Source organism: Rousettus aegyptiacus, unplaced genomic scaffold, assembly GCF_014176215.1.
Source record: "Rousettus aegyptiacus isolate mRouAeg1 unplaced genomic scaffold, mRouAeg1.p scaffold_m13_p_4, whole genome shotgun sequence".
NCBI classification, from domain to species: Eukaryota; Metazoa; Chordata; class Mammalia; order Chiroptera; family Pteropodidae; genus Rousettus; species Rousettus aegyptiacus.
The window spans coordinates 88,739,885-88,758,223 of NW_023416307.1; the positions used below are offsets into that span (position 1 = coordinate 88,739,885).

Consider the following 18,339-nt stretch of genomic DNA (forward strand, 5'->3'; position numbering starts at 1 on the left):
AAAGCTACACATTGTATCAAAATAGAAAAAAAAAATCTCATGACAGTCCTCCAAGGAGTTTATCTCAAAATTGAAACAGACAGACCAAGTGAAAAACTTTCCCCAGTCTACATTTTATCCAAGAACATTTTTTATAAAGCTTTTGACTATACCCATTTCATAAGAATAATACATTCCACAAAGCTTCTAAAAGTACCTTAGCCCAAAATTTAAAATAGAGGCTAAAATGATGGATCAGTGAATCTGCCTAATAAACACTGAGCTAGAAATAGCTGGGTAATTAATTCACTGTAGAAAGTAGGCACTTGGGATAGTTAATTATTTCTTCCAAACCACAAAGGTACAATTTAGCAAATTAGTATCCCCATGTATACCAGAATAGTTTGAAAGAGTTAATCCACTCTTCTAGAATTCCTCATAAATATCCTAGACAAAGCCTGCTCATCTATATATAATCTATTCAATTTCTGAATAGAGAGTAAGAGTGGACAAAAGATTTGCTGGCTGTGATGCAGCACGATGGAAGCAGTGAAACCGAGAAGCAGGCACACCCCCCACATGAGGGACAAGTGCCTCTGTGCTCCATTCCTGGCCACAGCCTATTTGGTTCAACCCATCACTCCCAGGGTCTTCGTTTACCAACGTGACAACACCAACCCTATCCACCGCACTGGATGGTTACAAGGGTAATGCAAAAGACTTACATGTGTCCAAATTATAACAATTCTTATTTTGTTGCCAGTTTAAAAGATTTCTCCATGACAGCCAAATTGTTTTCAAGCCATGGATTTGACCCTCTCTTTAAGAGGATCCTAAACTCAACAAGCATGGACATCTAGAGCCTCAGTCTCTACGCCTCCCACTCTTGCTTGATTTTGTGTTGGAAATGAAGGCTTCAAACCAGCCAACTGATTCATGGCATTTTTCTATTAGTTAACCAAATCCATATTTAGTCGGTGGATGTTTTGCATCATACATGTTACAAATTCGACTATTCACACATTTGGTACAAAGTGTGATCCTAGAATTAAAAGATAAGTATTTTTTATAGCACAAAGGAATGTCACCTGATTTCACTTGATTAAAACAAGTGATTTCACCTGGTTCTTACCAACGACCCATCAAGCTGCTCCAATACTGAAGGAAAAGCTGCCTAGTTGGACACTGAGATGCAGTGTGTCCATCTGCTATATCATTTAATAGACTTCTGATCACATACAGTACCTGTAGAGGGTTCTGACTTAGGAACATAATCCCCATAACACGGGCAACTAAATTGCCCAAACCTAACTAAATGATGAACATCACACAGGCCAAAGTTGGAAGGCTTCCTCTCAGCAGACCACAGTGGTACATTTTAACAAGAAAATTTCCTGAAAATTTAGTTTGCAAGGCACATCTTTCATGGAGCACAAGGCTCTGGGGATGTACTATGGTTTTAGCCATGAACAAGGAAAGCACAGGCTTAAACATTCAGTTAAGACTCGAGCTGCTGCTTTTCACTAGAACATATAGTATGGAATCAGTGAGTTAAATTTCTGCTGTCAAGGCCTTTTAATCAGATAAACCAAAAGGTAGTATCAAGGCCTAAAAACCAGGCAAATGCAAAAAGTAAAGTTAACATCTCCAAAGAAACATTGCTAACAGTATCTTTTTGTAGAAGCCTAAAGGATTTCTTTTGAACAGAAGGAAACCACACACACACACACACACACACACACACACACACACACACACACACAGTTTGAACACATAAAATGTTTAGATGAAACAGCAAACAAATGGAGCCATGTATTACACAATGGTTTGAACAGCAGACGGCAAACCTGTAATTCAGCTCACTGCCCCCATGGCAGAACCCTAAAAAATGGCTGACTCAAATCAAGGGATTTAGAATCCAGAAGAACATATATGAAGAAAGTTACTTAATTAAGAAAAGGACATATATTGATGGTTTTGTCAAATTTACTGTCTGGCCCAGCTCAGGAACGAAACTATCTTTTACCATGACTGAAGTATGACTTCTTTACAGTGATGGATTCCATTTTCAGCAAAGAAACCATCTGACTTTAACTTGAAGCTGAACCTAGGCAATCAATGGGCAGCTGTCTTATTTCTAAATCAAGCTAGAGCTGCATATTAGTACCAAAAGAAAACTAAGACACCCTAGCGTGTGACAGTCTTCCATCCTCTATATCACCTTTCTCCTCGAATGCACGTTGCCATCAGCATCTCCCACTCGCTTAGCAGTTGTAGAGGAAAAGGAATTGCCATAGACCCTGGTAATCAAGTCACTTGAAGTGAACACATGACAACTAATGCACTAACTCTTCAAGAGCTAGAAGAACATCCCGAGGGGGCCAGAAGTCTCCTTTTCCAAAACCAGCTATGACCTCGATTGAGTTAAAGGGCCCTTCACAGGCCATTGTTGACTTTTCGGTGGCTACATACTTAGAATGCTGTGGAGCTTCATAGTAACAGAAAACCAGGCCCAGAAACCTGATCCATCCCATACAGGAACTATTCTGAACTCCAGATCAGAGCTAGAAGATGACTCGGGATCTTAGCGAGAAAATGAAGGTCTTCTGCATTAAGCCACCTCACAGAGAAATACCAGAAATTTAAAAAAGTATTTTAACTTTCCAATATGAAGAACATGCAGAGAATACAATCTTTTATCCAACTCTGAAAGAACTTTCATCATCTCAAAAAGATGATATGCTGAAGAGGGGAGAGGAGAGAGATGAACTCTTGAAATGCTCAAGAAATGAATGCTTCAAGGTACGGTCAATGATTTTATAAAGAAAACAACTTTAATCTACAGCCATGCCACACTGAACATGCCCAGTCTCGTCTGATCCCGGAAGCTAAGCAGGGTTGGGCCTGGTTAGTACTTGGATGGGAGACCACCTAGGAAGACCAGGTGCTGTGAGTGTAAAAAATAAAATAAAACAAAATAAAAATAAAGAAAATATCTTTAACTTTGCAAAAAATTAATGTCAGGGCTTACCTGAGGGACACCTGACTTGGCCAGAGGCAGCTCCTAATAAAGAAAGAAGAACAATGGCTAATACAATGCACCATAATTCATTTCTCTCCTAAAAGATGAGAGAGCTCACTACACACCTAGAGCAAGGGCATCAATTCCTCACCAGTTTCGCTTTCAGGAAATAGCCACAAAATGTATTCTAAAAGCTTATAAGAAAGGAAACTCTAAAAAGAGAGATGTCAGGCTGGCTACATGGGAGGTAAAGGTATTAAACAACATGGAAGATATGGACTATTATTAGAAAGCCAAGAAATATCGAAGGATGCCCTCTCATTTACATGGCCTTCATAGGAAATAGTGGCCTATGGTAAATGTTCACCACTGGAAAAGAAATGCCACACTGTTCGGCCTAAACTGAGACAGAGGCACTATCTGAGTAGCAAGAGGTGGTTACACTGACTTTTGTGATTTTCAAGGATTTTGGTTGCCTTTAATTACTGAAAGGCAACATAATGCTACGACACTAGGGCAAAATAAAGCCAGTGGGAGCTATGGATACCATTTTCGAAGAGTTGTTTTACAAAACAAACAAGCAAATACATGAAGGAGATTCCCTCTAAAATGAGTCTGCACCAAGCCTGATAATAAAAACTTAATATCAGGAACAGAAGATAGGCGCCCCTAAAACTAAAGGGTTTCAAGGGAGAAAAGAAAGATCTGTGGGATTACCTGAAAGGAATTCAAGACATTAGAGATCAAGACTAAGAGGGAGGTCTCCAGCGCTCCTCTAAATTTCAAGACATTTTATATCGCTCAGACTATAGGACTGTTGAATTTGTGTATTATTTCCCACTTAATGAAAATGACCAAAGGCAAAGACTTTAAAATAACCCTCCCTCCCACCCCACTCCACCCCCCAAAAAGCTGGAAACTATAAATAAACCTGCCCATTTTGCTCTAAAACTTTTTCACAGAAGTTTTTCAAGCACTCACAGAACCACTATTTTTATTGTTTGTTAGGGAGACAACTTAGAGCATTTGGATGGCTGGTTACCTTCAAGACAAGGAAATAACATCAAAGCAAGGATTTCTACACAATACACTTTAGACATCCTGGGCTAAGAAAATTGAAAACATAGTAGAAATAACGTATTACTGACTGTTTTTGATTTAAAGACTTTGTCTACCTAAAGGCCACATAAACTGCTCCCTGGGTGCAATGTTTACATCTAAGGACAATCTAGCCACCACATGCCATCAAAATAAAGGGGAAAACAACGTTATGTGCAGCATACACCTGGTGCAGTATATGTGCTATCGAGGCTGTGAGTTTTGGAGAGAATTAGGGAAAATAAATACATACTTGAGCATTATTTGAAACATCTTCATTTCTATAAGACCATAATCAAAACAATGTAAGAAAAAATACCTTTTTTGCCAAAATAGCAAGTGGTTTATTTCCTGCTAAGTCAGAGAACCAACTATGAATTGCACTCTGGGATCGAGCAGTAACCAGCCAATAATTATCTTTAGCATTAACTTGTGGTTTCTTCTTTCCGGTGTCCTGGAAAGTGTTAAGCTTTAGTTTCTCAGCTAATATGCTGCTAAAATAAGCTCCAATCTGAGGAAACAAGAGAGAAAAAGAAAAAGTTTAAAGACAATAAGTATGTTAGTAATGTATATTAGTATTTTATTTTTTATTATTTTAACTGAAAATCTTCAAACAGCCCCTCAGAAAATAAAATGGCAAAATGAAGCCCTTAAAGTCAAGAGCTGTCATTTCCTTTTACTAATATAACTCGAAAACTCCCATAGCTCCTTTATTCCGCTATTAACAAGTAATTCAAGGAAAAAAGAAGAGCCTTTGAAAATCTCTGATAAGATGAAGTTAATTACAACCTGAATAAATGTCAAGAGAATGGATTCCGCTTTAATCTTCAGCTGTACTTCTCCTTTTTCATACTACACACCCATTTGGAGAGAACAGTTATCCTGAGAGGTGTTGCATACGAGAACAGAAAGCCTAGTAATCACACAGTAATCATTCTTTTCCTTGTTTCATCTTAATAGCATATATTTTTGGAAAGGAAACTCTGTATTTACACTCAGTGCTTTCTAAAAGAGTCTAGAGAAATTTGATTTATTTAAATGGCAAATACAAAAGATTCGATTAAATTAAGTATTCAACATTTTTGATTGGGCTGCCAATTTCGTGAGTACATGTGTTACAAGAGAAAGCTACTGTTACATGCTCTGAAATGAAGCAAAGCAGCAAAGGGAGCTTCTGTGAATTACTGTAGCATTTTCTTATTAACCATCTTAAAAGAGGACAAAGGAAGGAGACAGGGACAAAAAGGAAGGGGATAAAGAAATATCTAAAAATTAAATAAATCCACAGAAAACCTGTTGGAATTTCCAACAATCGTATCAAAGCATCACATATCATTTCCCGGGGATTCTTTAATAATATGATATGAGCAACAATTTCTAATAAATATCTCCAAACAAGGCTAGCAGATAGTGTCAGCCATGATTTAAATAAAATACCTACTCAGGTGAAGCAAAATAGGAATCACTACTTTAGCTTAATGCTCAAGAGTCAAACAATTAGTCTACAGGTTGACACACAGTTTTAAGTAATTAGCCAAATTTATTTACCACGTGAAAAGTTGATAGATACTATATAATTTTTTTTTTTACTGTGAATTATAATTCCTTGACCTAGTGATTAATGTACAATAAAAGGAAGCCTCTTTTGGTGTGTTAATGTAATATGATAATAAAAATTAGAGTAGTTAGAAAAAAAATGAGCTTTACTTTTTTTAAAACAAACAGCTTCATGTTGTATTTTTTAAGCAAATGTTTGCACAATGCCCAAAGATTCACATGCAAAAGTTTAGCAAAAACCAGTTGGTTGAAAACAAGCAGCCACAGTAGCAAATGGTTTAATTTTAAATTTCTCAATGTTTGGTCTTTGCACAAAGGGCACAAAACACCTACATATGCAGACTGTTTTATATTTAAAAGGTCTCTTATTTGTAATTATGTCTGAGTATTTTAATTATAATAAAAAAAGGTGTAATTTTTTTTAAAAAACTAGTCTGAGAAATCTGTTTCACAATTATACTCTTTCATATACTTTAAGATAGCAGGAACATGGTGATTGTAACTATGTTTTACTTCCTAACGAACCACGTGAATAACTGCATACTGTAAACAAAGTCAAAGTCCCAAAAATACAGGGAAAGAAAATTCACACTAAGACCAAAAAAATATCAAAACATGAGCACACATTTAATCATAACAGCTATATATTCACATTATTCCGAAACCAAGAAAAAATAAAAAGCTTCATTCCCAAGTCCCAGTGCCTACCTCCAAGTAACCAACTTTGATGAGTTCTGTCTTTCCAATGTTTCTTTATATGAATATACACAAACAGAAATATATTATTTTTTTCTTTCTTATATGCATACGTTCTTATGTACATTTACTAAATGTCTGAGAGCCTTCCATATCTGTATATGGAGAGCTTCCTCATTCATGTTTTCTGACACATAATAATGTACAGTGAACGTTCCACATTTTATTTAATTAAGCCCCTATTAATGAACAATGAAGTATATATATATATGTCCTAAACTTTTGATATTACAAATCACATTAAAATGAATAGCCTTTCCTATTTATTATTTCATACCTGTTCAGCTAGAACTTTGAGATAAAGTTCCAGAATTCAGATTTTATGATTCCGTAATTTCAATCAACATTGCTGAACTTCTCTCCATAAGGTTTATAACAATTTGCACTCTCTCAGACAAGGTATGAGAGAGAAAGTTTAATTCAAAACTTGTTTCAATCCATCCAAAGCTATTTTGAAAACAATTCATTTGATGAAAAAATGAGAAAAGTTTGGGGGCTACACTATAGTTCCTATATTTCATATTTATAAGATCAAATTCTCCTCAGAAAGTTTGACTCCTTGAATAAATATCGCAGAAAGGTTGACCGCAGCTGTAGTTGTAATAGGTGATATTTCCATTTATTAGTATATAATTCACATAAGGCGAAATAGTTAAGAACAATTGGACAGTTCATTGACGAGACATACAGCATTCATACTCAGTTATGCACAGAACTGTGTATTCCCAAAATTCAGATGCTGAAACTCTGATAATCTTTGGAGGCAGGGCCTTTAAAGAGGTAGTTAAGGCTACTGAGGTCATATGGGTGGCACCCTAATCCAATAGGACTGGTGTCTCTATAAGAAGGGGAAGAAACACCAGAAATGCATGAGCACAAGGAAAAAACTGTGGAGACACAGCAAGAGGGCAGCATGTACACACCAAAGTGAGAGGCCCCAGGAGAAACCAGACCTGCTGACACCTTGATCTCGAACTGCGGCCTCTGAGACATTGAGACAGTAAATTCTCTTGGAAAATCCAATTTTTGTTGTTTAAGCCACCCGCTCTGTGGTATTCTGTTACAACAGCTATAGCACACTAATTTACCTAAGCAAGCAATATTCTTTTAGGAATTAATCCTAAAGAACAAAAGCTGTATGTTCAAATATGACTATTACCTCTTTAAGAAATTGGAAAGAAACTAATTGTTATACATTAGCAGTTTCAGTCTTTTATAGTACATAAATGACACCCTACCTATCCACTAATTATTACTAACATGAATACTTCGGCCTCAAGGAAAAGTGTATACAAAAAATGTTATATTTTTTTAAAGTACGTAAGTTAAGGAAGACGAAAAGTGTTAGAAATGAATGGTCTGACAGTTGTACAAACAATGTGAATATACTTAATGCCAATGAACTGTACACTTTAAAATGTTAAAATGGTAAATTCTGCTATATTTTACCATAATAAAAAATAAAACAGAAAAAATTACAACACACACACAATTCTAGTTGTAGTGTTAAAAAGTGTGATGACTGAAAAGAGACAAAACTAAAAACATTGTGTTTGGTCGATAGGACTATTTGTAGAAAATGCTTTTCTTTCATATCATTTAAAAAATATTTCAGTTGATAGTTTAGCAGCCTGTCATTTATATATGTGTTTGTGTATACATTTACACACATAAAAAGAGTTCTGGAATAATAAACAATCTGTAACAATGGTGATCTCCGGGCAAGAGGAAGAAAGAATAGAAATTTGTCTATATGTTTGATTTCTTTTTATTTGTATTATAATGTTTTCAACTTAAAAGTATTTTAATATTTGAAATACAGAAATAACTCAAAAAGGATGAAAACTCAAACCTGAAAAGAATACAAACAGAAACAAATAATTCTATCTACATATCTAATTGTTAATCTCAAAGAAAAAAAAAGATTTAAGAATTTTTTTTTTTTTTTTTTACACCTACAACACCTGGTCTTCTTAGGTGGTCTCCCATCCAAGTACTAACCAAGCCCAACCTTGCTTAGCTTTCGAGATCAGACAGGATCAGGTGTGTTCAGGATGGCATGGCCATAGACTCAACAACTTTTTTAACACAACATTCTGACTATATACTCTTAATAAAAGTTAGTACAAAGACAAAAAGAATTGTAGAAAAACTGAAAATTTTACACAGTAATTGTGTTGCTGGAGATGCTGTTATAGTTTATTCTGAAATTCTTTTATGTGTATGGTAAGAGGGTAAATGAATAAGTATGTTGATAGTAATTAGAGTCAAGATTTCACTTTGGGAGACAGGAGACACAAAGATGAAACAGGAAAAAATAAGAAAAACACCTGTATTTCAGTTCGAACTGGTGGGTGAATGGATGGGTGGAGAGAGGGAGGGAGGGAGAGAGGGAAAGGGAAAAAAGGAAATCTACATGTTTCCCATCTCTGTCCACTGAAAGGGCCCAGAAGTTATGACACTCTAGTAACAATGAACATGCCAAGCATCCAGATCCGGGCTGGGCAGGGAAATAAGATGACACCATTATGTCAAAAGTGAGCAAGAACTCAAAGAATGGTGTGATGTCGGGTTAAAGGCACCTACACTAGCCAAATGCAAGACAATGTGAGCATCAAAAATAAAAATGAAAATAATACCTCAGGTTTTAAAAAGAGTCCAGGGATTAAAAGTGATACTAAAAAAATGGGATGTCCTTTACAAAAGAATGCCAACTAATAAATGAGGAACAATAACTAGAAAATCAGCCATTTGCAACCACCAGCAAATAAATCATTCAGCAAAAATTATCAAATGATGCTAAAATCATAGGAGGAAATTTTATTGGAAAAAAGGATACTCATATGGTCTCAAACTATCACCCTACAAAGATTACAAGGAAAAGATGACTGCTTTTACAAGGTTAAGAGAGGTCACACATCACCTTAAGTGAGCAAACTTAGTATAACCAATACTAGAGCAAACTGGTATTGCATGTCTTCTCAAGCGATGCGATACAGTCTTCTAGCCAGAAATAATCTGACTCCTCGCATGAGAAAACAATGAGACCAATTACAGATTATAGGACTAGACTAAAAGACAAATAACTAAACTGGACTCTTCTAGAATGGCAGTTCTAAAAGGCCCCCCCAAAAAACAAGAACAAAATAAGAGAGACTGGAAAGTGGTACTGTACTAGATTAAAAGAGACTAAAGAGACATGACAACTAAAACACAACACGTGATCCCTGACTGGATCCTAGGACAGGATAGCTTACAAGATATTTGGGGGAATTCTGAATACGGACTGTGGTTTAAATAACACTAATTTTTCAACATTAACTACCAAGGGTGTCACATACACACACTTTTTCAGTTTTGGAAAACAGGCAATTAGCATACCTTTGATGGGTTAATTACGATATTTCTGGCTGAGCCATGTTCATCTCCAGTAAAAGCCGGCTGATTGTTGAAGCCTTGCTTTACATTCACAGCAGTAAGTTCATCCTGTTCAAGAAAAGGTATTGATTAATCAGAAGGATATAAATGCTCTAACTTAACCCCACTTACCACAGCCTGAGTAACGACTAGCTTTACTATATTCCATAAGAGAATTGTTGAAAACACACCAATGAAAGCAGAAATTGAAGTTTAAAAATCAATGCATAAATATGTAGAGAAATATAAAATGAATGTGGCAAAATGTTAACTGTTAACCCTAGCTGCAGGGTATATAGGTGGCAATTATACTATTCTTTCGACTTCCTTAAGTTTGAACATTTTTAATAAGTTGAGAATGAGCAAAAATCACACACACAAATATAAATCATAGAATTTTAAACTCAGGACTGTTTCTAGAGAGCCCATAGTTTTACTCTCCCTCTCTTGCCAGCCCAATGCACATCCCTATCCTATGTTCAAAAAAACAAGCTCACTCAACTTACCCAAGACCCCATAGCAAGTTAAAGACAGCACAAGCTTTGACAACCACATAGCACAAACTTGTAACTAAAGAAAAGTTTAGAGCTTGAAAAGTTCTTTCATACGTCCTGGTTCACTTGACCTTTACCAATTCTGGTATCTTCATGCCCATGAGAAGAATGAGGCTCACTAAGCTGGTACAGTAACTGGACAAAGTTAACACTGAAAAACCATCTTCTCAATCCTAGACTAGGAAGAGAAATTCCCATGACACCATGCCACCGAAGTATAAAGGCCATATGAAAATGTGATCTAAAAATACATAGTTACAACTCATACGCTCCTTAAAAAGATCTTACTAGATAGATACAGGAAAACTTTTCTTCCCAAGGTCATACATTACATATCAAAAATAGCCTAGGCTTTATAAAAAAAGAAAAAGAGAAGAGAAAAAAAAAAGAAAAGAAAAGAAACACAATAACAAAAGCAATAAAACATGCCTTCCCTGATCATTGAGTTACAGAACTAAATCTGAGTTCCTAAGATACAGGCTTGAAAACATAAAAGGGAAAGGTTTGAGTAAGTGAAGCTACCTCCACTCCCCTCGCTCCAAGCCAAGAAATAAGAATGGTCTTGGTAACTGCTGGGGTAATGGTGATCACAGCACAAGAATGAGGACACACACTTTCTCCTCATGAGTAGCTGCTGCAAGTGTAGACTGGAAAAAAATCAACTGATCAAAATCACTGCTGTGATTAGGCAGGAAGCCTTAAAACAAAATAGTTTATGGCACATAAGCACCTGAAAGGTCACCTTGGCTGAGAACTGAGGTCTTCTGGAGACATGCCATGTAACTTTACTTATTTGTGTGTGTTCTAGCTAATACCTTGGTGAGCCACTGTCTTGGCAGGCTTTCAAAAGACCCCGCCACAGGAAATTCAGCTCTATGGTAATCAAGTCTCCTCCAAGCACAGAAGGTTACTGAAATCATGACCTGCACAGAAAATGAATTGCGCCCACATGTCAGAAGACATCTCAAACTGCTACCCACATTTTCAAATTAATTATTTAAAAATCTAGGGCAAAACTATGTAATAAAATTTCTGTTATCTCAGAGTCTAAGAAAGGGGCACAAATGGGATCATAAGAGGAACTGGACAAGAAAACTAAATTTTTAACTTTGATTTACCATCAGAATATTACAAGAAACATTAAATAACAGCATATGTTTTTATTAAAAATGTTATTGCTTAATCAAGAGGAAATATGTGAGCCTTTTAAAACCAGTTTGTTTCATTTAGTGTTGCTTAAATTTCTATTCTAAACTAACTCCGGTCAGTTAGCTATTTGTCATATTTGACTTCTAACCACTGGCCTGAAGAGACATGCCCTGTGTGTGCGTACACACACAAACATACACACACACGCACATATCCCCAGAAGGAAAAGAACATAGAACTATTATCAGCTGTCAACCACATCACATTTTCCTCAAACTAGAATTCATACAGGTATTGCTGAGAACCTTGAATTATGAGAACTTTCTAATTTTATAGTCCAAATTGCACGAAAATGCATCCAGAATCAGACCACTACTCAGTACCACCAATGCTTTCCCCAAGTTGGGAACACCACCACCTACCTCATGCTTGGAAACTGCAATGGCTCTTAACTTGGCTCCCAACTGGTCTCCTTGCATCTACCCTTGCCCCCTGAAGATCATTTTCAACACAGCAGCCACAGGGAGCTTTTAAACATAAGTGAGATCCCATCATACCTGCTCAAAACCTGTGTTAACTCCCCAACTCTGAGGATAAGCAAAGGCTCTATGATGTCCTACAATTCTTTATGTGATATGGCCCCTATTACTTTTCTGACCTCATGGCTAACCACATTCCCCCTTTGCTTGCTCTACTCCAGCCACACTGGTCTCCTTGCAGTTCCTCAAACATGCCCGCGGGCGGTTCTTAAGCCTCAGGGCCTTTATATTGTCTGTTCCCTCTGCCTAGACTGCTCTTTCCCATGGTGTTCACATGGCCAACTCCATACCCACCCTAAGTCTTCACTCAAATTTCACATTCTCAATGAGAAATCTGATGACCCTATTTAAAATGGGAACTGCTTACCCCACTCCCTTCAAACCCAGCATTTCTAATCTTCCAATAATCCATAGCACGTATCACCTAAAACCCCATGTAATTTACTTATAACAGGTACTGATTCCCCTACCAGAAGGGAAGGTCCATTCACAGATGTATGTCAAGTGGAGTGACTAGGTGCCTGGCACATAGCACATCTAAGTATTCAAGAACTGTTAAAAGAACAAATAAGTAAATAAGCACTGTTTTGAACAATTAATATAATAAGCATATTCTGAATCACTACACCATGACTCTGAGGTCCAGAATTCCCTTTGTATTGTTAAACTGGTTAAACTTGGATGCCAGTAGGCTGAGGTGGATCAAATGCTGTGAATGCCTACAAAAGCAAATCAAAATCTGAACCTCAGGTTATGAATGCAAAACCCAAGGACAGCCAATCACAAACAGCCAACTAGAATTTAAACTAAAATCAATAATTTCCTTACTTTGCTTCCACCTTTTCTCTATAAAAAATTTCTCCCAGCTCCCAACAATGGAGAGCTTCTAACCACTTCTAGCTCAGTGAGGCCCAATTTGAATCAAATAAATAAATTCCTAAAATTTTAATACAACTCAGTTTATCTTTCAACAGCTCTGGTGTCAGAAGCAGGTCCCAAAGGAGACCCCCAATGGAAACCAGGAGCAAGGAGCAGCCAGAAAAAGGCTCGCAGCTTTCTCATCACGTCTGGAGATTGCAGGTATCTGAGCTCCAGTTTTTGCATTCAAAAGAGCTCTCTGAATTTATCTGAGTGTTTCTTTGTTCAGAGTGGATACCAGGTCAGCTGACTTAAAGAAACAGGACTGGGTCCGACTCAGAAACTGGACTGGTCCTGGTCAAATTGGGCCCAACTTAATTTAATCTAGACTGGGTCCAATGCGAGGCCTCAGGTAACAAGGAAAAACAAGACAAAAACGGTTTTCTCTGACTCCAAACAATCTGGGACTTCTCCACCTGGGACTCCAGCTAACTACATGTATAAAAAGTATGGGCCCAGAACCTGTGGTTTTCCAAACCAGGGGATTAACTTTACCAAAGATAATCTTGAATCACGGTGGCCACAGTGGAGAACATTTAGCCTAGATAGGCTTATCTATTTACGAGGCTCTCTAGAGAAAAGAGAGTCAAATCTCCCCAAATTTCCCAAAAACAATGGGATGTATTTTTATTGATATGCAGAAGCAGCTCTAATAAACTAAATGAATCAAAGATTGCCTCTTTGAAAGATTCTTTACAAAAGGCAAATGAAAAGCTTAAGCAAAAAGTTGATGGTGAATCTAAAAAGAAGAGTACACCGACTTGACTGACTGCTCAGACTGCTCCTTCCCTCTACCCTCCGCTCCCAAAATATTCTGAACGCACTAATCTCTTTATTCAACTGCCTTTTCACTTTGAAGATGAGCTAGAGTTAAAAGAAAATGTCTTTGAAAGGGAGGCCCTCTGCTGAGCCAGGAATATCAGATGTAACCATCTTTTCTCTATGGCCAAAGGATGAACTTAGGGCTTTTATCAAAGAGAATTCCCAAAAATTTTATGGGGAATTTAGAATTCTAATTGAATCTAACAATCCGGGACTCCCTGATCTCTACCAATTTATGCATATGACATTAGTACCTGGCAGTGGCCAAAAATGTATGGCTGAAGCCAAAAGGGAAGATCCCGAGAGGGATATTAAAGATCCACACACTAATCACTGCTAGGAACAGCCCAAAACACACTGGAAAAATAGCCCAAGACCTACTTGAAAGTAATGGTAAGGCATTTCCTCAGAAGACTGATGAGTCCATCATTCAATCTTACAAACAAACAAACAAAACAAAAAGATGAACCAGTCTCACACACTTAGCCAATACTAAAATCCCTTTCTGTGAAACACTCGGGGCTTTTTTGTTATTAAATGTGGGACAGAAAACACACTTACGTCCTCACCCATTAACGGACTACAGCTTAAACTCAGTATCCTAATAAAGACACACAAACAGAACTGAGAAGCTGCCCCTCTTGAATTAACAGCCCTAGCTGAGCATTTTGAAAAACCTTTGAGCAAGATAAAATTCAAATAGCCGATAAACTTATAGCCCTGCAGTTACTCCAGGGCTAAAAAGACCTCCACCTCCACCTCCACATGTCAAGCCAGAATCTAGAGGTCCTCCACGCAGGAGCGCTGTGTCCCAAAATGTCTGCCTTCATTTTAAACAACTGTGGGGGGGGGGGGGATGAATGCCCCCTGCAGAGCCCATTGTTTAATAGACCTCCCCCTGTTTTTCCATCAGAGGAAGTCCTTAAAATTTTGATTACTAAAATAATAAACATTAATGGGGCTCCCAGTAAACCTCCAGGAAACTGCTCCCCAGGATACCTTCTAACCCCAACTCAGGTGTGGAATTCATCCACTACCCTTGCCTGACAATGACACAGATCACCTCAACTGTGTAGACATAGTGTCATGGTTACTGACCCTTCACATTGACTTACAAGACACACCATTAGCTCTGCCAATGCTGAGAATGCAAAAGAGAAGTATCAAACAGCATCTGCTATAAAAGCTCCATAATGAACTACTGGAAAGGGGGAATGAATTCTTCCCCAATTTAAGTCAGCTCAACCAGAACTATGTGTCCTCACTCAGGCTTGTCAACCACCCAAAAGAAAATAAGTAAACATTTATACTGATAGCAGACAAGTCTCTGGGGTGGTTCATGACTTTGGTATGTTATAGAAACAAAGAGGGTTCCTCACTTCTATCAGAACCCCAGTGAAAAATGGGCTCCAAGGAAATAAACTGTTCTCTGCCTTTCTAATGCCTAACTGAATTGCAATTATTAAAACGGAAACTCATACAGAACCTGAATATGAGGAAAATACTCAAGCAGACTTCCATGCTACATCAGCTAGCACTAAAATTGTTTCGATATTATTTGAATTTGAAAAAACTCCATAAGATTGACTCTAACCAAATTATTTATGACAAAAAGCAACAATGTCAGGACTTACAAGGGACCCAAATTTAATATTAATTGAGGACTCCCTAAGGACCCAGACAGTTCTTCCTGAGTCCTTGAAAATGCCATTACTAAAAGCTCTACATTGTGCAACCCATCATGGCACATATAAAATGATCCAAATTATGAAAAAATATTGGTGGGGTGACTGCTCCAAGGTCACAATTGGTTTACAGCCAATGTCTGATTTGTCAGACCCATCACCCTGGAAAAGACCATCAAAGAATTGGAGCTGTCTCACTATCTACTGGGCCATTTGAACACTTAAAAAATGATTTCATTTAACTGCCTGCCACAATGGGTTATCAATATAACCCATTCTTGTAATTGTACGTTCTCAGGATAGAGTGAAGCCCTCCCATGCAGAAAGGGTGACTCCACAAACATGGCTATGAAACTTTAAGTAAATATATTTCCTTAATAGGAAATCTCATTTCACTGGACAAATAACTGAACAATAAAGTGCTGCTGACACATGGCGTTACCACCATCCTTACCACCTTCAGTTACCTGGTCAAGTCAAACAGACAGATGGTAACTTAAAACTAAAACTACCTAAATTAACAGAATCAACTGCCCTGGCCAAAAGTTATTCCACTGGTTTTGATGGCAAATAGGGCAAGACCCATAAGGAAGCACAAATTATTACCTTACAAAATGGTAACAGAAAGACCTATGCCTTTGATGATAGAACCACATTTCTCCTGTACTCATAAATTCTGACATGACTCAGTATCATAAAGCTTTACTAAAGCATGTCAAAGTGTATTTCCACCAGGTAAAGGAAGCTCTCCATGACCTTTACCCCAACAGATAGTCAAATGTTCCAAAACCTGGAATCTGAAGAGTGGGTCTTCCAAAAATGAAATGTAAGAAAGAACTGAACCTAGTTGGAACAGACCATACCTGGTCTTCTTCACTACCCAGGCACCAGCCAAACTTCAGGGACTTGAACCTTGAGTCTACCTCTCTCAGCAGAAAAAAACCCTACAGACTCTTAAAATGGCCTAACAGCCAAAGATCTAAAGTCAAGACCAACTGAGGAGATTCCTCCCCAGAAGCAGACAACATCTTAAAGTGACAGCTCTCCCAAGACCAGGGATGGAGATCTTCATCTCCAATATGAAACCATTATCCTTTTTTGCCTATTTGCTATCTGTTCTTCCTCTCTATTAATGCATGAGAAGACAATGCTTTAATTAGAATTTCACAAACAAAAGTTACTGCAGGAAACCACTGGATCTGTCATGCTAAACCAGACTCTATACATGAAGAGATTCCTGAATTCACCCTAAAGGAATTCACTGGAATCCCAAATGCCATTGTATGCCTAAATTGTTCCACAGATCCCTTTTATAAAGTTAAAATATTAAATACACATACCCCCTCCCTTTCCTTGTCTCGATTTAACCCAACCTTGGGATGGAAAAACAAGATTGAATATATATATAAAAGACACTGCGGACCAGACAGTGTAAATCAGACCATTATGTAGACTTGCTTTCAGGCCCATATATTTAGGCTGTCTTTCAATATGTGGTAATACCATATTTGAATCTTGGTTTAATGATGCTAACACCCTAAATTTCCCAAGAACAATGAGATGAATTTTTATTGATATGCTAATACTTACGGTACACCTCCTGGCTGCTCCTTTTGATGTGGAGGTTTGGGCAGTGGTCCCTATGCTTCAGCAGCTCATTGTCTTAACCGCTGGAGGATGAAAGAACAATGTGCTCCGGCTGTATTTACTGTTCCATTGTCCCTTCATAATATCTCACATACTCAACATTGGTCCATTTTCTAGAATTTATACTATCAACCAAAAAGAAGTTTACCAGCAGATGTTAACCACTCTGGATGGGCATCATTTGGACAGTCTCTTCTTCCTTGGCTTGGAATTGGTACAAACATATGATCAGAAACTTATCCTCAACTCTGGTAACCACTGCTGAGCCCACTGCTAAGACCATGGCTGTACAACCCGAGTCCCTAGGCTCTCCTGCTAAGGTGATTTTAGATGACAAAATTGCTCTGAACTACCTGTTAGCTAACAAAGCAGAAATCTGTGCCATAGCAAATACCTCCTGTTGTACCTGGATCAAGACCTCTGGTATTGCAGAAACTCAAACAAGCAATTAACAAACAAGCATGTGACTAAAAAGGCTAAAAACAGGTTGATACCTCATCAGGTACATTCTTTGATTTACTTGACACCAATTGGTTTGCTTCATGGGGGCCCCGGCTAAGGAGTACACTTCAGCCTTCTGGTATCATCGTCCTAGTAGTCATAATTAGAGACAACCTGGCGTACACTGTGTCTCTCAAAGATTTTAAATACATGTTTGCAGCATCAGAAACACATCAGATGGTCTCACTGCACTTAAAGAGAATCAGAAACAAGACGAACAACAGGATAAAGAAAAAAAGCTATTCTTCCATGGATCTGACACCATAACCTACCAGTTTCAAGATGAGAGAAGGGCAATTTAACTCTGATGGCAACTAAGAGTGGCACTAATACCAAATCTGGGGACAATCTCTCCTGCACAAGAGTATAACCAAAGGGGAAACTGTTAAATTAACTAAATGCCATCAGATTAAGATGGCTCTAATGTGACCAATGCTTACATAAGCAAACCAAAATCTAAGCCTGTAAATGCCTCAAGGTTAAACAATTGAAATCTAAGACCAACCAATCACAAACAACCAACTAAGGTTTACGCTATAAACAATTTCTTTACTCTGCTTCCACCTTTTCTCTATAAAAGTTTTTTTCCCCAGCTCCCATCAATGGAGTACTTCTAATCACTTCCGGTTGGGCGCTACCCAATTTAAATAGATTTTTGCTCAAATAAATTCCTAAAATTTTATTACGCTTCAGTT

General features: G+C 37.6%; 1 protein-coding gene and 2 pseudogenes across 8 annotated transcripts in view; 1 reads left to right on the forward strand and 2 right to left on the reverse strand.

Moving 5' to 3' along the window:
• Positions 1 to 18,339, reverse strand: part of MED12L (mediator complex subunit 12L) — a 307,612-nt gene that overhangs the window by 266,942 nt on the left and 22,331 nt on the right. For 6 of the 8 annotated variants that reach the window (XM_036219079.1, XM_036219084.1, XM_036219082.1 and 3 more), the window contains exons 3-5: positions 9,794 to 9,898; positions 4,419 to 4,610; positions 3,011 to 3,043 (exon numbers count right to left, since the gene is read on the reverse strand). In XM_036219079.1, the coding sequence (XP_036074972.1) occupies positions 3,011 to 3,043; positions 4,419 to 4,610; positions 9,794 to 9,898 (330 nt within the window). The remainder of the gene's footprint in view (positions 1 to 3,010; positions 3,044 to 4,418; positions 4,611 to 9,793; positions 9,899 to 18,339) is intronic. The other 2 variants (XM_036219081.1, XM_036219085.1) reach the window with 1 other exon arrangement.
• On the forward strand, positions 2,817 to 2,935 carry LOC118602253 (annotated as a pseudogene).
• On the reverse strand, positions 8,365 to 8,483 carry LOC118602420 (annotated as a pseudogene).